This window comes from Mustela putorius, unplaced genomic scaffold (assembly GCF_011764305.1).
Source record: "Mustela putorius furo isolate JIRA1106 unplaced genomic scaffold, ASM1176430v1.1 tig00003863_pilon_pilon_pilon, whole genome shotgun sequence".
Classification (NCBI taxonomy): Eukaryota; Metazoa; Chordata; class Mammalia; order Carnivora; family Mustelidae; genus Mustela; species Mustela putorius.
The window spans coordinates 205,745-232,514 of NW_025422015.1; the positions used below are offsets into that span (position 1 = coordinate 205,745).

The following is a 26,770-nucleotide window of genomic DNA, read 5'->3' on the forward strand; positions in this document are numbered from 1 at the left end:
CTCCAATACATCTAGTGCTCTCTAGATCCCAGGTATTGTTCTAAGTACTTAGATTCATAATCTCCTTTATTACTCACAGTAGCTCAGTGAGGTAGGTATTGTAATTTGTATCTTTATTTTACAAATGAAGAAACAGAAGCAACAGAGTAACTTAGCTTATCTAAGTTCATAAAAACTACACTGGCCTCCCACAAGGATGGATATGTTTTATCAAAAATTTATTGTGCCTATAAAGATGGAATCAATATCCTAATGAGGCTCATAATTTGGTAATGCGAACAACAGCTTTAACAGCAGTGTGAATAAAGATTCAAGGCCATTTATGAGAGGAGGCATAAATAGTGCCTAGGGAAGGAGAATGGGATTTTGCTTAAGTTTTTGCTGAGACATATCAGTTGAATGAGTAAGAAGGCATTACAGGGAAAAAGTTGTGTTGAGTTCAAGATGCATGCGTAGAAGGCTGAAAGTTGAGTTGTTTGGTATCACTGGAGTAGAGGCCGAGTATGAGCAAGTGATGGCAGTGAAGATGGAGAGTTAATGTGGAGCAGATAAGGCCAAAAGCTTGAGGTAAGGGTTTTGAGAGTGATCACAAAGTACACATATGCAGCCAAGAAAGGGAAAGAAGCAAAGCCAAACTGGAACTGATTAATAGGAGCTTGTGGGCTAACAGAAGCCTTGGTGAGTTCAAAGGGCAGACTTCGGTTATGTGTGTTATGCTACCTTTTATGTGTTAACTTGTCTAGGCCATGGTACCCTATTTCTAATCAAACACTATTGTAATGCCTTTCTGTGAAGGCATTTTTGGGGGATGGCATTAAAATTTAGATTAGTGAACTTTGAGTAAAGCAGATTGCCCTCCATAATGTGGGTTGGTTTCATCCAATCAGTCAAAGGCCTTAATAAAAAGATGCCTCCCCAAGGCAGAGGGAATTCTGACAGCAAGCTGTCTTAGACTTAAACTGTGACTATTCCCTGTGTTTCCAGCCTGCTGTCCTACTGGTGTCATCTGTTTGTGCTGTCCACTCCCTAATTTATTAGTTGAAATCCTAATTACAAAGATGATGGTTTTAAGAAGCGAGGTGTTTAGGTGATGCTTAGATCACATGGGTACAGTCTTCATGATGGGATTAGTGCTTTATAAAGGAGACCCCACAGAGATTCCTAGCCCCTTCTACTGTGTGAGAACACAGCAAGGCGGCACTGGCTAAGAACCAGGAAGAGGACCATCCTAAGAATGCTGGCACCTTGATCTTGGACTTCCTAGCCTCCAGAACTCTAAGCAATAAATTTCTGTTGTTTATAAGCTATTTTGTTATAGCAACCTTGATGGACTAAGACACCTACCCTCCATAGTTTGGACTTAATCAGCCTCCACAACTGCATGAATTAATTCCTTAAAATAGACAGACCTACATACTTATCTATCCATACATCCATCCATCCAACCACATACTGTATGTTGTTTCTCTAGAGAATTCTGAGACAATATAGAATAGTGGAGAGGGAGCCAGCATGGAAAGCTATGGGCACAAAAGGGAACTTCTGAGGTGAGAATTAAAAAGTAAAGGAGCTCCAGGTGACCATATATATATTTTTTTAAACATAAATGGAAATAAAAGCCATTGAAATTGAGGAAATTGAGAGTAGGTTGTTGGTTGGGCCATTTCTCAGATTAAACGGTTAAGGAACAGAGTAAAAAGAGAGTAAAATGAGTAAAATGGTGAGAGTCAGGTGTCCTAGGACTATGGTGAGGTGACCAGGAAGAGGTGACAGAGAAAAATGAAGAAATGTGGGAATCCAGATGGTATGAGCTTACAAACAAATGGGATTTTCAATGACAGTGGAACAGTGGTCTGGAAGGAAGTTGGTGACTCCAAAAAGATACAATTTTTTTTTTGTCTTTAATAATTTTTATTTTTTATAAACATATATTTTTATCCCCAGGGGTACAGGTCTGTGAATCACCAGGTTTACACACTTCACAGCACTCACCAAAGCACATACCCTCCCCAATGTCCATAATCCCACCCCCTTCTCCCAAACCCCCTCCCCCCAGCAACCCTCAGTTTGTTTTGTGAGATTAAGAGTCACTTATGTTTTGTCTCCCTCCCAATCCCATCTTCTTTCATTTATTCTTCTCGTACCCACTTAAGCCCCCATGTTGCATCACCACTTCCTCATATCAGGGAGATCATATGATAGTTGTCTTTCTCTGCTTGACTTATTTCGCTAAGCATGATACGCTCTAGTTCCATCCATGTTGTCGCAAATGGCAAGATTTCATTTCTTTTGATGGCTGCATAGTATTCCATTGTGTATATATACCACATCTTCTTGATCCATTCATCTGTTGATGGACATCTAGGTTCTTTCCATAGTTTGGCTATTGTGGACATTGCTGCTATAAACATTCGAGTACACGTGCCCCTTTGGATCACTACGTTTGTATCTTTAGGGTAAATACCCAATAGTGCAATTGCTGGGTCATAGGGCAGTTCTATTTTCAACATTTTGAGGAACCTCCATGCTGTTTTCCAGAGAGGTTGCACCAGCTTGCATTCCCACCAACAGTGTAGGAGGGTTCCCCTTTCTCCACATCCTCTCCAGCATCTGTCAGCATCTGTCATCTGCTACTTCTCCGCCAAAAAGATACAATTTTTATAAAGTGAATGTGGAACAGAATATGTTTCCTCTTCAAGAGGTATTGCAAGGCAAGTGATATGGATGACAACAGATTTGCCCATTCACTGAAAACAGCTCCCAAAGTCTATCTAGAAAGGGTTCAATGGCAATACTATGACCTGTAAGGTAAATTGTGGACTCATTTGGAAGTTGAATTTGCTAGTATTTTTACTTCATATATGTTTTGGGTTAATAAAATTAACAAGTTTTCTAAAAATGCTTGTATTCACACTGCTTAGGTAAGCAAAAAAAGAAAGCATCAACTTCCTATAGATTACTATATTGGTGTAGCTACAGGATGGAAATTCCCAAGGGCCAACTACCCATCCCTATCAACCCGATGGTCTCACTGAAACAAAAGTATGACTGCCTTTGCAGTGATTATAAGTGTGTGAAAAGAATTAAGAAATGGGAGTTAACGACACAATCTCCTGGCCCCTTTAGCTATTCCCTTTCCCTTTGCATAGTCCTGATTTTTAGTGACCAAGTCTTCTCAAAGTCTTTTGTGAGGCTGAAAGCTACTCAAAGCACAATGATGTGTTTGCTCTAGCATCCATAAAAATGGTCCTTTGGGTTGTTTTCAGGTTCACTGCGCTTTTTATCTTCTTTTAGTCTTATGCTCCTTTTCAACAATAGTTTCAATTTTCTTTCTAAGAAATAGTGACAAAGACATTCTGGGGACTTTAGAACATCTGACACTACAACTCAGTCCCTAGTGTTAAACTATTTTTGAGTGGCCTCAGGGGGCATGACTAGCTACAAGTGAGAAATATCACTGAAGGGTTGTCTGGTACAAAGAAATGTGCCACAACACCACAATTAAAAACTCTTCAAATTAATTTACATATCTCTGTTGTGAATTACTAAAATAAGACTCGACAGTTTGCTGTAGAAAATTTAGGAAATCAATCAACATATAATTATTGAGCTCCTACTATACAATAGATATCTTGATAAGTGTTATAAAAAATAAAAAGACATGTAAGACCTTTAAAACCTACTTTTAGAGATGTTGCAGAGTAACTGGGGAGAAAAACATGATCACAGGAAGAAGTAACAAATGAATAAATAAAATAGCATATGAGAACTGTTAAAGAATTAAAGAAATGGTTATGGGTTGGAGGCTTGAGAATGGCTTCATAAAGAAGATGAGATCTGAGAAATGCTTTGAAAGATGGATGAGAATTATTAAATTAAGGTTAGATAATTAAGAGAGATAATTAGATATCTCTAAGATAATTAGAGAAAAGCATGGATACACAAAGTACACAGAGAGAGTTTAACTATAGGGGTAATGTAATTAAGTTTGAACTCTATTATGCAGACACTGAAAAGCTATTGAAAAGTTAATATATAGAAATATGGAAGTAATAGATTAGGCAAATAAAAAAAAATAGTGGCGTGACTGACAGAATTATATTTAGGATACTCCTGGCAAATATCCTGATGTTTGACCTTTGGCTAGTTACTCATATCTTTAAACCTGCATTTCTCATACCAAAACGAAACAAAACAAAACAAAAAGAAGAGTAACATAGTATCTTTCTCATCATGTTTTTGTGACAGTTAAGTAAAATATAAAGACAAAACACTTAGCACAGTGTCTGGATCAGAGAAAGATATAATAAAAATAATCATCATCATTAAATTGTTGTCAATAAATGTTTGAAAACAAGTGATGGAAGTGTAGATGAAATTAAATGGAAGGAAAAACAAAATATTGGCAAGACTAGTCTGGATGTAGGAGGCAACAGAGAAGGTGACATCAAAGTGGACTCAAGTTTAGAGCCTACAAAAGCAGATGGTATAGGTAGTATTCACGGAAAATAAGGCAGGTAGGAGAAAGGCGATTAATCAATCTTTCCATTACACTTCCTCTGAGAAGGGAGGGACTGGTATTCTCCTTAAGACCAGATCAGAAATGGGCAAACTCCCATAAAAGCCGTGGAGACTGAAGTGCGGTGAGACTAGTGGGAAGGGGAGTGCTCAGCAGTAGGCAATATGGTAGAAAGTTGCTGTCAAAGACATCCTGTGGGAAGTATCTGCCTCAGATCTGAAAGGTGAGGGGTGTATTGACTTCAAGAAGGCAACAGAAGGTTCCAAAGTTTCAGGGAAGTCAAGTGGTGGCCAAGATTTCAGAGACAGGCAGGTATTTTTTTCACTAAAGATGGTTTTCCAGAGGAATAGAAAATTGGGACTTAAAGGAATAAGAAGAAGGAAGATTGTGCATTGAGAGGTATGATGGGATGATAGGTGAGTAAGAAGGAAAAATAAGAAACAGATAACTAAGTATAGGATAAAAACAGGCATGAGGACCGAAACAAACCTAGAACTGGAATAGAATAGAACAGCAGAGAAAGATCAGCAGTTCTAAGGCAAAAGCCTTCACTTTTCTTTTTAAAATTATATTTATAAATAAATATTCAATATATCTGGAAATATCTGTAAAATATGTATAGGTACAAGAAAAATAATAGAGATATATCTAAGTTCTATGGAGTTTATGAGGCCTTCTTTAAAGAAGACAAAATCATGAATACAAAATTAGATATAAAAAGGCATTAGGTATAAATACATAAAATTAGATATAAAAAGGAAATTGCTTTAAAATTTTAAGACAATAAATCACAAACATTATAAAGAAGGAGAAAAGTACAACAAACTCTACAAAATCCAGAAATACATATAATATTTATTTAGAGGTTTATTTTTGGTTTATTTTTAGTTGTATAAAGGAGAAATGTAGAGTTCCATAATATTTTCTTATTAGGGTTTCTACTTACAGAGTTTGCTCTAGCTCTGGATGTGATTTTGGTAAGAGACAGCTGTCAGGAGAAAGATACGTATGTATGAGGAAAAAATGGTAGGAAGTGGGACCACGCCCAGAATGCTTCATATTGGTACCAATGAAACAAAATAATGTGCAATTCTGGTTGAGATTTAGCCTCAACAGTGCATTGTTTTTTCCTGGAAATCCATCGTTTTTACAGTTAATAATGTCACGCATTTATACTTGCCACCTGTGCTAGAGTGTAATATACAATATACCGAGAAAGCATAGGTAGAGAAGTAGAGGAAGGAGGAAAAAATTGGTTCATAATGTGGAGTCTCTAATGACATTATCTTTCCTCATGCATGTCCTGGATAGGTAGTAGTGAAAACTGTAACAGATTTTATTAAAAAAATGTATATTTATGTATAGTTGCACAATTTAAAATGAGATAAATATGGTGGGAAGGGAAAATGAAGTAGACTAATATGCTCTGGCAAGTAAAAATGTCTATCATATATTGTTACATATTTTAAAAACTTAGATTATAGAACAATGTGAATAGTATGATTGATTTTTGTGAAAAGGAACAGAGGAACACACACACACACACAGACGCTTACATAAAATCGTGGTGCAATACACATACAACTTTTTTTTTTCTCCCGAACTATTTTTTAGTAGTGATTACAGCAGAGGAGTAGATTTGGTATGGAAGAATGGAAAAGTTGTTACTTTTTAATTAAATCCAATTGCTTTACTTTTTACTCTTTACAATGATAATTTATTTTATGGAAACAAAATGTAAAGACTAGAACTAAATATAGAGCAGTGTGGCAGACTGATTGAGCAGGAGAAAATGTTAGGTATCCTGTTTCTAAACTGCTTTTATTAGCTGCCTATGGCAGAGTATGTTATTTCATTAGACCTTATAATGAACGTACCCTGATATAAAACTTTAGAATAAAAATTGAAACAAAACAAAACAAAAAAATCCTGGGGGAAAAATCTATTCTATTTTTTAGCATTTATATCACTGATCAAACAATCATTAAATCCCAGGAATCAGCATCATATTAATTAGGTCATGATAACTAGTTCTAACTTTATCTTTTTTATTGGCTCATTTTCTGAATGCTTTTCTCATTGCTACTCATTCCTAATTATTTGTTAACTGACTCTTTTAATGTGTAACAATGAATAAAATCTCCCTTCCTGGGGCACCTGCGTGGCTGACTCTTGATTTGGGTTCTGGTCATGATCCTGGGATCTAGCCTCATGCTGGCTCTGGGCTTAGCAGGAGGTTTGTTTTAGCTTCTCTCTCTCCCTCTGCCCCTCTCCCCCTCAAATAAATAATAAAAATCTTTAAAAAATATCTCCTTTCTTACAAAAAATTATTAGACTATAAAACAGTCAGAAATTGCTGTCACAATGCTCCTCTTTATGTATTCAAAGTGTTTTTCTGAAGGATATTGGGTTAACCATAGACTGTATTTTTTTTATTTTTTTATTTTTTGGTCAGAGAGAGGGAGCACAGGCAGACAGAGTGGCAGTCAGAGGCAGAGGGAGAAGCAGGCTTCCTGCTGAGCAAGGAGCCCAATGGGGGACTCGATCCCAGGACGCTGGGATCATGACCTGAGCCCAAGGCAGCCACTTAACCAACTGAGCCACCCAGGCGTCCCATAGACTGTAAATTTATTAATCACATTGAGTCAACCCTGAAACTGAATATGCAGTATATTTTAGAGTTTTAAATGTCTGTACTTCAGTCTGCATGGTGCTAAAATTTTACAGGGGAGTGGATGGTGGACACAAAGCTCTCCCTGGGGTACTAAGAAAAGAAAATGAACTGCTGTATGTGCAAGGGGCTTAAAAATAAAAGATACTATAGAAATAGTAGGAATTATTTCTATTACTTTAATAATTATTATTCTATCTTGACAAGGATTGGCTTCTATTTAAAGTCTTGGAATATTTCAATTTTATAGAATTCTATATAATTTTTTTCTTCTGTAAAGTTTTTAATTAATATAAATTTACTTAATATAAATTACCTTTTCCATCCAGCATCCCTTGATAATTTTGTGCCTAGAAATCATATAACACTATAAGACAATAAAAATCATTGCCTTAGGTAAAATTTCTCTTAAAGAAAATGGTATGTATGCCCTTCCTAATGCCTACAAATTCTAGTAGCAAATGAAGAAAAAAATATACATATATAAACAGACACATATTTATGTATGTAAGAACTTGTTTTATAAGTTGACTATAAAATAATGTCTAATCATTAAACACCATATCTACAAATAATACTTAATGTCATAAGAAAATGCTCAGAATGGTAAAAAGATGGATATAAAATGATGGTAAGAGTTATGACCTAAATTTTGAACAGGTAAAGTGTATGGGGTATCTGTGTGCATAAACAAAATTTTAAAAGATTGGAAGGAAATAAACTGAACTATTCAGGATTTGTTTAATTGCTGGATTTTAGAAATGTTTAGCTTTCTTTCTTTCTTTCTTTCTTTCTTCCTTCCTTCCTTTCTTCTTTTTCTTTCCAAATTACTTATTTTTGAGCTTACATTATTTTATAGTCATATAACATGACATATATGAATTTATATAATTTCTGCCAAAATGCCTTCTGACAGAAAAATACCATATAAAATTGCCTCTTTTTCCTTATGAGAGAAATTTTTTTTTAAATTTTAACTATAAATAAGAGAATGTTCTTGTCTCTCTGATCCAACAAAATAGTGAAGTATAAGGGTTAATTTCTTTTTTTTTTTTTTTTTTTTTTTTTTTTTTTAAAGATTTTATTTATTTATTCGACAGAGAGAAATCACAAGTAGGCAGAGAGGCAGGCAGAGAGAGAGAGAGGAGGAAGCAGGCTCCCTGCTGAGCAGAGAGCCCGATGCGGGACTCGATCCCAGGACCCTGAGATCATGACCTGAGCCGAAGGCAGCGGCTTAACCACTGAGCCACCCAGGCGCCCCAATATAAGGGTTAATTTCTTAACTAAGGATGTGAGAAGGCAACAGCGAGAAACCTTCACATTCATTTCAATAGACTCTCAGGTTTGGGACGCATTTGGAAATTTTACTTCCTTGACTTCCTCCAAAAAAACTCTATGGCAGTATACAATGGAAAGCTTCAAAAAAGATCATACTGAAATATTTGAAAATATTTGTAGCACAAATGGCAATATGACATCCCTTTATATGTATAAATACACTCACATAAATATTTGGCATCAGTAAGAAAAAATAAATCCTTATATAATAGCAGGCAAAAGACATACATAAGAAATTCACAAAGAAATGCAAGTGTTCAATAGAAATGCTTTTCTTATAAGTGATCAAAATGCAAATTAAAACAAGACATCAACTTTGGACTTTCAGGCTGGCAGCTGTTAAAAAGGATAATACTCATATATTTGTGAAATTGGAGAATGGATCTGCTCACATAATTCTAGTGGGAATGATTAGAAATTAGCATAACTTTTCCTGATAACAAAATATTTATTGAAAGCATTTAAAAATTGTATATCCCCTTGACATACCAATTCTAATTTTGTAAAGAGTTTATTTATTTATTTGAGAGAGAGTGAGCACACACACGCATGCATGAATGGGGGGAGGGGCAGAGGCAGAGGGAGAGGAAGAAGCAGACTCCCAGCTGAATGGGGAGCCCCACATGGGGCTCAATCCTAGGACCCTGGGATCATGACCTGAGTCAAAGTCAGACACTTAATGATTTATCCACCCTGGTGCCCCAGCAATTCTAATTTTTATCTCAAATAAATAATTGAAAACATTCATAAATAAAGCTTATGCAAGAATGTTTATAGTCATTGAGAACTATAAATCTATTAAAATCTCATCAAATGATCCAGTAATCACATTCCTAGGTGTGTTTGTCCTACGGAAATAAAAATTTACATTCTCACACAAAAACCTGTATATATTTATAGCAGATTTATTTGTAGTAACTAAGTAGTAGAAACAACTCCAAAGTCCTTTCAACTGGCAGAGAAATGAATAAAGTATGGCACATTCATTCAGTGGAATACTATTCAGCAACTAAGATGAACGATATATTAATACATGCAACAACTTAGATGGATCTTATGGGTGTTGTGCTAAATGAAAAACACCAATCACAAAAAATGGCACATTGTTTGATTCTATTTATTTAACATTCTTTAAGTGCCAAATTAGAGATTTGGAGAATGGATCAGTGATTTCTAAAAGTCAGAATTAGAGGTAAGAGTGTTACTGTTAAAGGACATGAAGAATTTTCTTTGTGGTACTGGAATACCAATTCTGTTGGTATTGGAACTGGGGTACTGGAATACCATTACCCCAGTCTATGTTCTGACTGGGGTAATGGTTACACAAATCTATGCATGTGATAAAATTGGACAGAATTGCACACAAATACACACATGTAACGCACATAAATGAGTTTCTATAAAAACTGGTGAAATCCTAATAAGGTCTGCTGTTTAGTTAATAGCAAAACAAATGTCAGTTTCCTAGTTTTGATAATAATCAGTAAGGTGTCAACATTGGGGAAAGCTGCCTGAAAAGTACATGAAAACTCTACTATTTTTGCACTTTTTGTGAGTCTAGAGTTACTGTAAAATAAAAGGTTAAAAAAAATGCTACGGAATCTGATACTGATACTGAATCTGATACTGAGGGATCCAGTTCCCATCAACATTTCTGCTGCTGCTCCGAAGAAATGCATGGTATGATACTACCAGAAAGTTCACAAACTATATAACCATTAAAATAAGGAATGACTTCATGATTGCTAACTGAAACTCTGCAATAATAAACTCATTAAAATCAACATTATTTAAAGGAAGGATACCTTGCATCTGGTGACTAGAAGAAGGAGCAAAGTAAAAGACACTGCCATAGAAGAAACACAATGTATTGTTTCCATCAGTGTTGCATTTATTATTATTATTTTTAAATCTTGGTACTTACTTGAAATGTAGATCTTTTTCATCCCTCTCAGCTTTCAATGCCACTTAAAAAAAATTCCTAGGATGGTATTATCATGCTCTAATTACAGTTGAGGGCACAGTGACATGTGACTGTGCTATAATAACTAAAGCCCTGGAGTGCCCTTTTATTCCATTAAAAATGACCTTAGCTTTGGATCACAGAGCTTTGAATTGATTTGGCTTTTTTGTGGTTCCTCTCCATAGGTCTGCTTCCTCATACAGGGTGATGCACTGAATCATGACACATGAGGTGGGGGAGGGTCAGTGAAATTAACTATCTTTCCCGTGAGAAATAATTCATCATTCAGCATTTGCTATTAACATACCTCTGTTGTGAATAAATGAAGTCACATGAAGTGTATGGAAGTTGTGAAGCAGAAGGGCATTATATAAATATCATTAACTGTTCATGAAGGAGACAACAATTTTTTCATCTGCAAATAGTAGGTATTTGGGCAACAAAAAAGGAGATGTTGATAAGTTTGGTTGCTATATAGAAATGACTCTGCTTGCTTTTATGAAGTATCTTTTTGAGGCTCATTTAAATTTTGTTTTCTCTCTGTTTCAATAGGGTCCTTTGAAAACAATGATTAATACTGGACTTGATTATGCCCTGTAGTAAAAAGACTTCCCAGATTTCTCCAGAATTAAGAAGATTCCTTTGTTCTTAGCACAGGCATTAGGGGTCTCATCTCACTTTGTCTCTGCACTGGATTTCCATTTGGGGAAAAAAACCTAGAAGAGGTTGTGTGCTGGGATCATTCAAATCAGTCTAAAAAGAAGTATCTACGAAGGGTTCACTGCAAGTCAGATTTTGTGCTGGACAATGTGATGGGGACACAATATGAATGGGAAAACCAGTGATTCTTATCTAGCTTAGAACGTACATTTGAACCAAAGGGGACATGTACCAATATGTTCACTGAAGTACTATCTATAATAATGACCTAATGTCTATCAATAAGAGACTGGCAAAATAAACTATGAGATATCCATACAATGGAAAATCATCCATTTTTTGTAAAGAGTGAGGTAGGTTTGTATGTGGAAAAGTGTCGAAGACCTTTGATGTTAGAGGAAAACTATACAAAGTGAAACATTCAGTATAGTACTCTATGTAAACACACACAACACTACGTATTTTCTCCATAAGCATTAGATGCATAGGAAACAACCCTGGAAGAATACCCTTCAAAGTAGGTCTCCCTACTGCACAGTGGCAAGAGTGTTATTCCTACTGGAGGCAGGTTATTCAGTGACAGTCTGGCAGCCATCACTGATGGCCCTACATCAACCTGCTGACTGGTTAGCCCAGGGGAGTGAAGGAGACCAGGATTAAAACTAATTGTCGGGGCGCCTGGGTGGCTCAGTGGGTTAAGCCGCTGCCTTCGGCTCAGGTCATGATCTCGGGGTCCTGAGATCGAGTCCCGCATGGGGCTCTCTGCTCAGCGGGGAGCCTGCTTCCCTCTCTCTCTCTCTCTGCCTGCCTCTCCATCTACTTGTGATTTCTGTCAAATAAATAAATAAAAATCTTAAAAAAAAAAACCTAATTGTCAAATAGAGCCTTAGGAATTATCTACAGCATTTTTATTCTTAAAGATGATTAGTGAAATGTACATTAGATATTAATTTAAAAGTAATGAGTGATTACTGCTGTCTAGTGCTATCAATCCAGAGGAGAAACAGAACATACTCAAATAATTCTAATACAAAACACATTGTGGTCAGTGCTATCGTTATATCCAAACTATGTGTGGTAGGAATATGAAAGTGGAAGGGATCTGTCCTTCTACTACTTGGAGGAGGAAGGGTTTAGTGAAAGTGTCCTTAATGAAAAACAAACAAACAAACAAACAAAACTTTCTACTGTATAGCATTCTGGGCTTTGGGTTTATCATTAGCTGGGAAGACTGGGCAGCTCTGGTAGTATCACTAGTTTTTATCTGCCAGTTCAACCATATTAAAATCCAGGGGGTGAGAGGAAGATGCTAGAAGGAGAACCAGAGGCAAGATTCTAGCCTGTATTAATTAGGAGTGGTTTATTTGCAATTAAAACTGACCCTAGCTACTAAAACCAAGAGGAATGAATTGGTTGGATATTCATGGAGCTTATGGTATCAGTGGAGGCTGGAAGACTGAACTTGGAAAATATAGGTAGGTAGCAAGCATCTTGAGACAGTAAGAGTGATGCTGGTGATGGAAGAGTGCACAAAACCTTTCATTTAGCAATAACAATAGTGGCGAGAGTAGGCATCTTTGTCGTGTTCCTGATCTTAAGGGAAAGGCTGAGAGCCTTATCATTGAGAATTATATTCATTGTGGTTCTTCACAGAAGGATTTTATGAAATTGAGGAATGTTCCCTCTATCCCTATAATCTGAAGAGTTTTATTCAGGAAAGGATGCTTTATTTTCTCAAATGCTTTTTCTGCATCAATTGATAGGACCATGTGGTTCTTGTCTCTTCTCTTACTTACGTGTTCTATCATACTGATTTGTGAATGCTGAGCCACCGTTGCATCCCAGGGATAATACCCATCTGGTCCTGGTAGATAATCCTATTAAAGTACTGTTGGATCCTATTAGCTAGGATCTTGAGAATTTTGGCATCCATATTCACCAGGGACATTGGTCTGAAATTCTCCTTTTTGATGGGGTCTTTGCCTGGTTTTGGGATCAAGGTCATGCAGGCCTCATAGAGTCTGGAAGTTTCCTTCTGTTTCTATTTTTTGAAACAGCGTTAAGAGAATAGGTATTATTTCTTCTTTGAATCTTTGGTAGAATTCCCCTGGAAATCCATCAGGCCCTGGTCTCTCGGTTTTTGGGAGACTTTTGATCACTGCTTCAATCTCGTTACTGGTTAACTGTCTATTCAGGTTGTCAATTTCTTCCTGTTTCAGTCTTGGTAGTTTCTAGGTTTCCAGGAATGTACCCATTTCTTCCATGTTGCTTAATTTATTGTCATATAACTGCTGATAATAATTTCTGATAATCGTTATTTATCTCCTTGGTGTTAGTTGTGATCTCTCCCCTTTCATTCATAATTTTATTAATTTGGGCCCTTTCTCTTTTCTTTTAGATAAGTCTGGCCAGTTGTTTATCAATCTTATTAATTCTTTCATAGAACTAGCTTCTATTTTGGTTGATCTGCTCTACTGTATTTCTTGTTTATAATCTATTGATCTCTGCTCTAATCTTAATTATTTCCCTTCTCATGCATGGTTTAGGTTTAATTTGCTGTTGATTTTTCAGATCTTTAAGGGGTAAAGTTTGAATATTCGGGTTTCTTTGCAGATGACATGATACTTCATATGGAAAACCCAAAAGACTCCATCCCCAAATTATTAGACTCATACAGCAATTCAGTAATGTGGCAGGATACAAAGTCAATACACAGAAATCAGTTGCCTTCTTATACAATAACAATGTAACTGTAAAAAGAGAAATTAGAGAGTTGATTCCACGTATAATAGCACCAAAACCCATAAGATACTTTGGGATTAACCTAACCAAAGAAGTTAAGAATCTATACTTGAGGAACTACAGAACACTCATGAAACAAATTGAAGAAGACATGAAAAAGATGGAAAATCATTCCATGCTCATGGATCAGAAGAATAAACATTGATAAAATGTCTATGCTGCCCAGACCAATCTATACTGTCAACACCATCGTGATCAAAATACCAATGGCATTTTTCAAAGTACTAGAACATACAATCATAAAATTTATATAAAACCAAGAAAAGACACTGAATCATCAGGGAAATGCTGAAAAAGAAAAACAAAGCTGGGGCATCACGTTGCCTAATTTCAAGCTGTAATACAAAGCTGTGATCACCAACAGAATGGTATTGGCACAAAAACAGACACACAGATCAATGGAACAGAATAGAGAGCCCAGATACAGACTCTCAACTCTGTGGTCAATTAATCTTCGACAAAGCAGGAAAAAATATCCAATGGAAAAAAGTCTCTTAAATAAATGGTGCTGGGAAAATTGGACATCTATATACAGAAGAATGAAACTCGACCATTCTCTTACACAATACACAAAGATAAACTCAAAATGGTTGAAAGACCTCAATGTCAGACAGGAATCCATCAAAATCCTAGAGGAGAACATAGGCAGTAACCTCTTAGACATCAGCCACAGCAACTTCTTTCAAAACACATCTCCAAAGGCAAGGAAAACAAAAGCTAAAATGAACTTTTGAGACTTCATCAAGATAAGGAGACAATCAACAAAACAAAGAGATAACCCAGGGAATGGGAAAATATATTTGCAAATGACACTACAAACTTTCATTTGGCTGATATCCAAGATCTATAAAGAACTTCTCAAACCCAACAGCTGAAAAACAAATAATCAAGTAAAAAACTGGGCAGAAGTCATGAACAGACACTTCTCTAAAGAAGACATACAAATGGCTAACAGACACAGGAGAAAACGTTCATCATCATTAGCCATCAGGAAGATTCAAAATCAAAACCACATTGAGATACCACCTCATTCCGGTTAAAATGGCAAAAATTGACAAGATAAGAAACAAGTGTTGGAGAAGTTGTGGAGAAAGGAGAAGCCTCTTATACTGTTAATGGGAATGCAAGTTGGTGCAGCCACTTTGGAAAACAGTGTGGAGATTCCTCAAGACATTAAAAATAGAGCTACCCTATGACCCAGCAATTGCACTGCTGGGTATTTACCCCAAAGATACAGATGTAGTAAAAAGAAGGGCCACCTGTACCCCAATGTTCACAGCAGCAATGTCCACAATAGCCAAACTGTGGAAAGAGCCAACATGCCCTTAAACAGACAAATGGATAAAGAAGATGCAGTCTATATATGCAATGGAATATTACCCAGCCATCAGAAAGGATGAATACTCAACTTTGGCATCAACATGGATGGGACTAGAGGAAATTATGCTAAGTGAAATAAGTCAACCAGAGAAAGTCAATTATCACATGGCTTCACTTATTTGTGGAAAATAAGGAATAGCATGGAGGACATTAGGAGAAGGAAGGGAAAAATGAAGTTGGGGGGTGGGATTAGAGTGGGAGAAGAACCATGAGAAACTATGGACTCTAGGAAACAAACTGAGGGTTTAGAAGGTTGGGAGGGTGGGGGAATGGGTGAACCTGGTGATGGGTATTAAGGAGGGAACAGATTACATGTGTTACATGCAAACTATGAAACATGGAACACTACATAAAGCTAATGATGTACTATAACATTGGTGTATGGTGACTAATATATCATAATTAAAAAAAAGTAGCAACAACAACGTAAATGTGAATAAAATCAAGTAATGCCATCATCTTTGTACCATATTAATTCTGATCTAGATTAGGTCACATATATTTGGTTGCCAGAGGTGGGAGAGAGAGAAAACCATGTCCCCAGCTTCCACAGTGGATGGTGGGACATCCACAAACACAGCACTATTGGAGTCCCCCACAATAGGAATGGGGTTGGCAAGTTGGAGATCCCAAAAGGACTAGTGGTTATTAACTGGGCACCTAATAAGGACAAGTTACTGTTCTTAGCACTTTATATGGGCTTTATTTAATAGTCACAGTAACTTTATGAGTTAGGTACTATTATCATTACCATTTTACCATTTTACAAATAGGGTTATGTAATTTTTTCAGCATTGCAGAAATACTGACTTGATAGTTTGACTCCTGAGTCTATATTTTTAATGACTTGCTAAGGCAGATGTGAAGATAATGCAGATAATGCAGATGTCAATTCCTTGACTTTCCCCCCACAACTCCCCCAGGAATCTGGAACACTTCATAACATTGAATCAGAAATGTGTGGGATACATTATCCTTAAAGAAACCCAAAAGGTTTTCACAGCTGTAATCTGTCATACCTCCAAACTCACGGTGAGAAAATATTTTGATTCTTATTTTTCCAATATTAAAGGAGTCAATTGTGAATCATAGGACCTTCCCAAATGTTCTCATTGAAGATCTAAATTGAGATAAAAACTCATAACCAATGAATTAATAAGTAATCAATTCATTCCTCTAGTCAGGAAATTATAACTTCCTCTTTCAGTGAGGTTTCTAGAACCAGTCTCCATTTAAAATATATACTATAAACTATAAATCAGAAAGAGTCATCAATCCCCCCTGTTTAAAACAGCCCAGTGGCTTCCATCATATTAAGGATAAAACCTTAATTCCTTACCATGACTATGAAGATTACAGGATTCTGCCCTGCCTTCCACTCTCTCCTATGTTCTTTGTTTTCCCGTTGTTCCCAAATATTCTACATGAGTTCCTGTCTTTGGCCTTGAACCATTGTTCCCTCTGCTTGGGATGCTCTTCCACTAGTCTTTATATGGCTGATTCTTGCCCTTTAGCTCTCAAATTAAGACACCTCAAAGACAACTTTCCTTCCCACCCAAACTAATGTAATCTTCCCTCCATGTCCCTTCACCATGTGTTAATTTCCTGATAGCACAGCCTGGAATTTTCTTGTTATCTGTTAGTCTATTATTGAGTGATGAATTCCCTTTTCTAAAATGTAACTCCAGAAGGGCATCATTCTCCAAAGCCACAACGTATGCAAATGTTCACTGAATAAATTATTTCCAGTTTATGTAGGTTTTCTCCTTCCCCCTCAAAGGTCAAGTAATTGTAGTATAGTAAGTCAATATAGGACTCGGAAAAATTTCCTTACTTTTATAGTTCAAAAAGCTGGGATGAAAGATAAAGTAACCTCCCTGAGTTAATAGCAAACATGGACTAAAATCTGGTTTTTTTTTTTTTTCCCACCTCCAGAAGAGAGCTCTTTCAGTATATTGTGCTGCTTACACTAAATGAAGAGCTGAGGTGATCTATGATTTATAACCTCTGTGGTCATCATCCATGAGAGGCCACCATGAGCATGCTTACGCAGAGGTGTTACCTCTCTAATATATTAACACCAGGATAGTTGGGCACCTGAAATGATGACAGTGACAGGTCCATGTGCTATTCACTATTTAAGAGCTTGGCACTTACTAATCTACAGAATCCTCATACAATTCCTATTAAGTAGATACTATTATTATATCCATTTGTAGATGGGGAATTTGAGGCACAGATGTTAGGGAACTTGCCCAGGGCCATACAGCTAGTAAGTTGTGCTGTTAGCATTCAAATGCAGGTGGTCTACTTCAAAGCCCTCACTCTTAACCATTAATAATATTCTGCCTGCTCTGGCTATAAGGCACAATTTGTCCTTCAAAACACCAAATCAGTGAGTTTCCACCGAGACTAACTAGGTAAGAAGAATCCTGGGTGAACCTTGAGGCAAACAGAGATCAGTAGCACAGTTTTTATCAATGCGGTATTGGCAGAACTGTTTTGCTTTTTAAGGCCTTAATTTTCTTTGTACATTAGTCTTCCATAAACAGCAATAAAAGAAAGAGAACAAACACCACTGAATCACCAGCTTCCAAGGTACTGAGTGGTGCTTTATTGACGGCAGGTGTATGAAGCTTCCTGGAACATGCTGTTTACAAATAAAGACATCTTTCTGGCATTAAGAATGGAGAATGTGTGACCCTACTGGTCAAGGAGCAAGACACACTTGAATAACTGATTAAAGAGGAATGGCTTCTCTACTGCTCTATGCAGGTCAGAGTGTTTTGTTAAAATTGCTCTCTGAAGACAGAGTTGGCAGATGGATTACAGGGAAGGCACTGCACAGGGAGAGTCTCAAGCAACAGAGCAACAAAATCTCTGTCACCTGATTGGGAGAACGCATTCCCTTTAGATCAAGAATGTCCATTTCCTGACTGAATGGGGACAATTTCCTAGATTAGAACTCTTCCCACAATCTCCTTCTCAATTCCATTAAGTTTATTGACTTTCCATTCTGATTACTACTAAAATTTAAAAGCAATCAATCAGAGATAGAGCGTCCAGAAGGCAGCAGAATTTCAGATATAAAAAGAAATAAACTGGGTTCAGGAATATCAGAGTGCAAGTGGGTATCTGGATTAAATATTTCATTGGCAACATAGGTTGATGATGTATCTTCCTCATACCCATTTGCTAAGCCCAAAGGTTTGTAAGTTTTGAAATTTCTTAGCACAGCATGGACTGCTTTGATAATGAAGTCTGACCACAAAATTGATACTTTTACTTCATAGACCCATTTCAAATGGACTAATCTAGAAATGATGAGTAGATTTGTTTCTCTGATTTTTTCTGCAGAGGTACAGACCTGTTGATACTCCGAAAGATTGCTAGCTGGACATAGTTAGGGATACATGGTTCAGAAAGGTGGTGTCAAATCTGCTTGGGGTTGAACCTTCATTAAAATACTTTAATCTGCATTACTGTATAGCTAAACACATCCAGACCTTACTTATGGAAATTGTTACTTCTCAGTTGTTTTTTTTTTTTTTTAAGTTTTAATTTAAATTCCAGTTAGTTAATAAACAGTGTAATATTAATTTCAGGTATACAATACAGTGATTCAACACCTGCATACAACACTCTGTGCTCATCACAGCAAGTGCACTCCTTAATCCCCATCACCTATTTAACCCATCCCCCCACCCACTTGCCCTCTGATAACCACCAGTCTGTTTCCTATAGTTAAGAGTCTTATTCTTGGTTTGTCTTTCTCTCTTTCTTTTTTTCCCCTTTGTTCATTTGTTTCTTAAATTCCACATATAGGTAAATTCATATGATATTTGTCTTTCTCTGACTGACTTACTTCATTTAGCATAATACTCTAGCTTCATCCATGTCATTGGAAATGGTAAGATTTCATTCTTTTATGGCGGAACAATATTCCACTGTGGATATATCTATACCAAGATATAGATATATCTTCTTATCCATTCAGCAGTTGATGGACACTTGAGCTGTTTCTATAATTTGGCTGTTACAAATAATGCTGCTATAAACATAAATATCAGGGTACAGGTACAGGTATGCCTTCAAATCAGTATTTTTGTATTCTTTGGGTAAATACCTAGTAGTACAATTTCTGGATTATAGAGTAGTTCTATTTTTAACTTTTTGAGGAACCTCCATGCTGTCTTCCAGAGTGGCTCCACCAGTCTGCATTCCCACCAACAGTAAATGAGGGTTCCCCTTTCTCTGCATCCTCACCAACATTTGTTGTTTCTTATATTGTTGATTTTAGCCATTCTAACAGGTGTGAGGTGATATCTCATTGTAGTTTTGATCAGTATTTCCCTGATGATGAGTGATGTTGAGCATTTTTTCATGTGTCTGGTGGCCATCTATATGTATTTTTTGGGAAAAAAAAGTCTGTGTGCTCTGCCCATTTTAATTGGATTATTCATTATTTGGGTGTTGAGTTTTAGAAGTTCTTTATAGGGGTGCCTGGGTGGCTCAGTGGGTTAAAGCCTCTGCCTTAGGCTTGGGTCATGATCCCAGGGTCCTGGGATCAAGCCCTGCATGGGCTCTCTGCTCAGCAGGGAGCCTGCTTCCTACTCTCTCTGCCTGCCTCTCTGCCTACTTGTGATCTCTGCCTGTCAAATAAATAAATAAATAAAACCTTAAAAAAAAAAGTTCTTTATAGATTTTGGATTATAACCCTTTATCAGATATGTCATTTGCAAATATCTCCTCCAATTCCATAGGTTGCCTTTTAGTTTTGTTGATTATTTACTTCGCTGTGCAGAAGCTTTTTCATTTGATGTAGAGTCAACAATTTATTCCTACATTTATTTCCCTTGCCTTAATTTTCTTAATTAAATAAAAATTTCTTAATTTTTAACTCATAACTACATAACTCCCTTGCCTTAGGAGACATATCTAGAAAGAAGTTGCTATCACTGATGTCAAAGAGGTTACTGCCTGTGTTCTCCTCTAGGATTTTTATGGGTTCAGGTTTCACATTTAGGTCTTTAATGCATTTTGAATTTATTTTTGTGTATGGTGTACGAAAGTGGTGTTTCTTTTGCATGTAACTGTCTAGTTTTTTTCCAACACCATTTGTTATTTTTTGGTTTTAATAATTATCACAATTAACTGAACTCTTCTTTGTAGGAGGAAAGAGTACATGAAATTAAGTTACACGCTTGCCAAATATTTTCAAACTAATTAGCAACTTTTATAAAATTCACAACTATTTCCTCCTACTTCATCCCCTCCCCCAATAAAAAAACCAACAAAAACTAACATTTATTGTAGGAAGCTCATTTAAGAAATCATACAAATTTATACTTTTGATTGGCTCAAAAATGTTCTAGGATCAGCAATTTAACAATGGTTCAATTCAAATAGAAATAACATGGACTAGGAATCCAGAGACCTGGATCTTCCTCTAATTAACTGTCTGTCCTTTGGGGAGTTGTTCAGACCCTCTGACCTCCACTTTCTTCAGCATTAAATTGGGATTAATAGGGTGTGCTCTTTGCAAAGCTTTTAAGGTTGCTGCCACTATCAAAGCAATATCTGTAAATTAAAATATGCTCTCCAAATGTAGGATATCATACACCTTAAATAGCTAAGCTCTGTGTCAAAATTTTGTCCTCAAAGCATCATATTTAAGTGGAACTATATGATCTAGAACTATGGTGCTACTACTGTCAAATAGCCAAATTTGTTTTACAATTTTTTTAAAATATCAGCCTGAGAATTAGGAAAATAAAAAATAATAGAAATTTTAGATTTTTATTTCCAGATTCAACCTGAGAATCACAGTTTCCAGGACTGATACTACTTATGACTATCTAGTAGTCTTATCAATCAAAATGGCAATATTCCCAGTTGGTTATAATGTCATCATCAACAGATTTTTTTTCTTATACTGCCAATAATGCAATTTAAAAGGAGTTACATAATGGCCATTTTCTTTTTCTGGTAAGTTTTCTGTCCAGTCATTTCTGATTCTTTGAGGTAATATGAAATCCTGAGGAAAACCTGCGTTGGGGAGATAATGAGAAAGCAATCTTGGTAAATGAGTTGCTAGATATGTGACAGAACACTCTTCATTTAGTAAAGTATTAGAAAAAATAAATATAAGAATTTCTTTTTTAAAAATCTATTTAAAATGGACAGTAATTTTTGAAAAAGGCAAAATGCTAATAGCCACTGGACAAGAAAAAACAATGGATTGGGAAGCACGAAAAAATAAGCAAGGATGTGTGTGTGAGTAGACAAAGCAAAAAAAAACTCACATAAAATAAGAACAAGAACAAAACTGCATTGACATTGTAGACAAAATAGCTCTAATAAACTTAAAAATATTACCAATTTACTAAAAGTAAAAAAGAAACTAAAACACTAAGGCACAAAGCATCAGTGGATATTTTAATAATGTCTCTGGTTCAGAAAATGTAAAACCATATAACTATAGGCAACCAAGAAATTTTTGAAGATTAAATGAAAAGGTGAGCTTATTCCAGAAAAGCTAATTAAAAAGTAAATACCAACATTTTGTTGCCCACATAACTCATCATTCACAAAAAATGTAAAGGTTAAAATGCCTATTAATGCTCCAAGTTTCCATTTCAATCCACTTACAGAATCAGAGAAATTCCAAATGCCTATATACAAAAACTTTGCAATCATATGATCCATTGATGTGTAATGTTTATGGCAAACTTACCCATGGAAGCAATCTGAGAGATTAAAAAGTGTCCTTCAAAGAAGGCTCTGTTCTAATGCTTAACTTTTTGGAGTGGCTAGGGAATGGCTCTACCACCTAAACAGACAATTCTTCTGTTACAAAGACTGTTCCATAGGCGATCAACCCAGGATGGGCCCATTACTACTCCCTGTAATGGTTCAGTTGAAAGAGAACGTAACTTGGAATTAGAACTGAGTCTGACCTCCAGCGTTTACCTATATGCCTGATTATCTTGGGCAATTCACTGACCTTCTTAAGACACAGCTTGCTTGTCTATGAGATGTGACTAATAATAGCCTAACCTCATAGGGCTGATGAGAGAGCTAAATGAAACACTATCATTTACACATATATATTCTATTCAATACCTAGCAAAAAATGCCATAGTGTTACATATTCACTTTTTAATAAATAACCTGTGAAACAAGATAAACAACTTGCTCAAAGTCACACATCTAAGAAGTTGCTGGCTGGATTCAAGGTCAGGTCTTCTGATTTTAAGTCCTGGGCTACTCCTAAAATATATTAAGGTACAGCATGCAGTTAAGGGATTAAGTGAGTTCAGATGGAGGGAAATTTGTCTTCCTAAAATATTGCTCAAGAATAACAATTTTAATTTGCTTTCACAAAAATATATAATGTAGAATAAGACTAAACAAGTCTTATTGCACTGTGTATTGGTCACATCATATCTGAAGCATATATTCTATTGTGAGTTAATATATTGTAAGGTTTGGGATTTATGAAAAGTCATAAAGTCAACAATTGCCAATAATTTGTTATAGTGGCTAAATTTTTGAAAACCATGACTTTCAAGGAGCAACTGAAGGAATTTGGGGTGCTCAACCTGGAAAATTGGTGGTGGTAGTGGTCACAGAGGATGGAGTTATAGGGAAACTACATTCATTGTATATTAAAAGCTCTGAGCCATTACATCAGAAAGATTAGATATGCAGCCTCAGAAGCCAGAACAAAACTGCTGAAGAGAAATTAATCACCAAAGTTTATTTGATAAAAATTGTCAAAGTAACTTTTATTCAATATAAAGAAAATTTTCAAAAACAATAAAAGGTCCTCAAAAATTCAGCACATTTTGTGAGGTATAACTTGTAAATAATCAAGGAAAGATGAACAGACCTTCTGATGTGGATGATGTAATCATGGTTTTGGCACTGGGTAATAGGTTGAAATAAATGTTCATTATAAGCTTTTCTCAAGGTCTCTAAGATTCTATAATGTGCTTTTTTCTTAAACATGAATAGGAATTGTCAATGTAGTTAGTTTAAATGTTCAGCCTGCATTGCTTTGTACTTCATCTTTGGAGTTTCAGTTGTCCAGATGCTTTGCACTTTGATATTAATTTATTAATACAAACTATTATTTTCATTTATACTTGGTTTATTTAATAATCAATAAATAACAATTATTTAATTTTAATTTGCATGTAATGTTAAATATTTTCAAAGTATCTATATATAAATCCAGTATGTTCCCCTGGATTATAGGTGGAAAGCATCTTTTGAATGCCACATTAACAGATCATTTGATAATCAGTTAATTGAAGTGTATGGTTAGAGTGGAGACAATACAAAACAGTAAGACTAATAATATACAAAAGCAAAGGCCGAAACAGATAAGCCTGTATTATTTGCAAAAATTATCACAGGATTCTGCACTGCTTCTTAATTACAGCTGCCATTTTACCCTCTTTATGGAGAAACCAGAATACAATGAAAAACTTCCCACCTCCTGCAAAATGGTGGTCAGATTCATGTGTTTGAAAAGCACACAGATACCAGCTAGACTTTATTGCATACACTACGACATTCAGCTCTGCTCCTAACATTTGCTTTCTAAATAACAAAGGCTCTTGAAGTGAATCATGAAACTAAAAATAGGTCCTAGTACTTAGAAGAAAAGTTTTTTAGCTTGGGGAACCTTCTGCTTCATTCTCTTTTCTTATGTAAACAAGGAACACCAACAGGTAGCATAGATTACTAATGTTCTCAATTTATTCTTACAGAGAGATGAACTGCTACTCAATGAATTTAACAGAGAGCTACATCAAATAACCTGAAACAAAACTAGACAGGAGTCTTATAGGTCTTCATTTATTTAAATTAAATAATAAATCTGATCTATAAAATATGATTCTATTAAAGTACAGTTTACAGTGTGAACCTTAGATCATATACATACACATAGACCCATAGGCCATATAAGTTCCTCACTTATAAAACAAATATTAAAATATTCAATAAGATCTTGGGAAAGATTACACAGGAACACATAAATCAATGGCTTAACACAACACAGTGAGGCTTCACTATCATTATTATTAGAATATAGTAGAGTATCTACAACCGGGTATAGAGGGAATGTACATTAACACAAAAAAGTCAATATATGACAGATGCACACACACCATCCTACTAAATGCTGAAAAGTTGAAAACTTTTCCTCTAAGATCAGAACAATACAAGGATGCCCATTCTCACCACTTTTATTCAACACAGTACTGGAAACTCTAGCCAGAGCAAATAATAATGAAAAATATATTAAAGGCATCCAAATCAGAAAGGAAGAGGCAAAACTGTCCCTATTTGCAGATAAGATATGCAGAAAACCTCAAAGACTATACTAAAAACTATTAGAACTAGTAAATAAATTTAATGTTTCAGGATATAAGACCAACATACAAAAATCTGTTGCATTTCTATACATAAATAAGGAACCATCAAAAAAAAAATTAAGAAAACAATCCCATTTATAATTACATCAAAAAGAATAAAATAGGGTAAGTTTAAGAAGGTGGAAAGTTTGTTCAGTGAAAACTATACAATATTGATGAAAGAAATTGAAGAAGATACAAACAAATGGAAAATATTCTGTGTTCATGGATTGGAAGAATAAATATTGCTAAAATGTCCATGGTACCTGAAGCAATTTACAGATTCAGTGCAATCCCTATCAAAATTCCAATGGCATTTTCCAGAAAGAAAAGGCAGTCCTCTAAAATTTGTGTAGAGTCACAAAAGACCCCAAATAGCCAAAGCAATCTTGAGAAAGAGAAACAAATCTTGAGGCATAACACCTCTTGATTTCAAACTATATTACAAAATTATAGTAATCAAAACAGTATGATGTTGGTATTAAAAATCAGACATAAAAATCAATGTAACAGAATAGAGATCCCAGGAAAAAAACCTATGAATATATGGTCAATTAACTTATAGCAAGGGAACCAAGAAAGGACAGTCTCTTTAATAGATGGTACTGGGAAAACTAGACAGACACATGCAAAAGGATGAAATTGGACCTCTGTCTTACACCGTACACAAAAACAAACTCAAAACAGACAAAGGCTTGAACTTAAGACCTGAAACCATACAACTCCAAGAAGAAAACATAGAGGGCAAGTTACTTGACATTGGCCTTGGCAATGATTTTTGGATTTGATACCAAAAGCAAAAATCAGTAAATGCAGCTACATCAAATTAAAGAGCTTCTTCACAGCAAATGAAACCATCAACAAAATGAAAAGGCAACTTAAAGAACGGGAGAAAATATCTGCAAATCATTATATAATAGGTTAATGTCCAAAATACATAAGATACTCATATGACTCGACTGCAAACAACAACCCAACAATTTGACTAAAAAATGGGCAGAAAATCTGAACAGACATTTCTCTAAGAAGACATACAAATGCTCAAGAAATACACGGAAAGGTGTTCAATATCACTAACCATCAGGGAAATACAAATCAAAACCATAATAAGACATCACACCTTACACCTTTTAGAATGGCTATCATCAAAAAGACAAGAGATAACAAGCATTAGTGAAGATGTGGAGAAAAGGGAATCCTTGTGCACTCTTGATAGGAATATAATTGGTATACTCATATGGAAAACAGTATGGAGGGTCTTTAAAAAATTAAAAATACAGCCACTGTATGGTCCCACAGTCCCATTTCTGGGTATATATCCGAAGGAAATGAAATACTATCTTGAAAAGATACCTGTATTCCCATGTTTATTGCAGCATTATTCATAATAGCTAATATATACAAACAATCTAAGTGTCCAATAAATAAATTGATAAAGAAGATGTGGGGCGCACACACACACACACACACACACACACACAATGGAATATTATTCAGCCATGAGAAAGAAGGACGTTCTGCCATCTGCAACAACATGGATGGACCTTGAGGGCATTATGCTAAGAGAAGTCAGACTGAGAAAGACAATAGAAATATTGCATGGAATCACTTATGAAAAAAAAAAAATCAAACTCCTATTAAAAGAGAACAGAAAAATGGTTGCCAGTTGCTGGAGGGTAGGGTTGGAGAAATAGGGAAAGGTTGGTAAAAGAAAATAATACAGTACAATAAAGAAGAGTCCTGAACTGGAAAATATGTTAGGAAGCCCAAATTTTTGTCTGGGATCTGCTACTAATTAATTCTGTAACTACAGTCAAGACTCTTAATTTCTCTACCAGTAAAATTAGGAAGTTGGCTAGATGGTACCTATATTTTTGAGCTCTAAAATTATATGATTATGAATAAACAAGACAATCACAAATTCCCCTTTTCAAAATATGCAGTATAGACCTAAATCTAGGATTAGTTGGTCACCAAAGGATGACTTTCAAGTTGAATAAAATACTCCC

At 35.6% G+C, this 26,770-nt stretch overlaps 1 protein-coding gene across 1 annotated transcript in view; it reads right to left on the reverse strand.

Annotated features, from left to right (window-relative positions):
• Positions 1 to 5,343: 5,343 nt before the first annotated feature.
• LOC106005810 overlaps positions 5,344 to 26,770 on the reverse strand; it is a 52,491-nt gene continuing 31,064 nt past the window's right edge. The window contains exon 5 of the mRNA XM_013056233.2: positions 5,344 to 5,507. Within this exon, the coding sequence (XP_012911687.1) occupies positions 5,379 to 5,507 (129 nt within the window). The 3' untranslated portion in view covers positions 5,344 to 5,378. The remainder of the gene's footprint in view (positions 5,508 to 26,770) is intronic.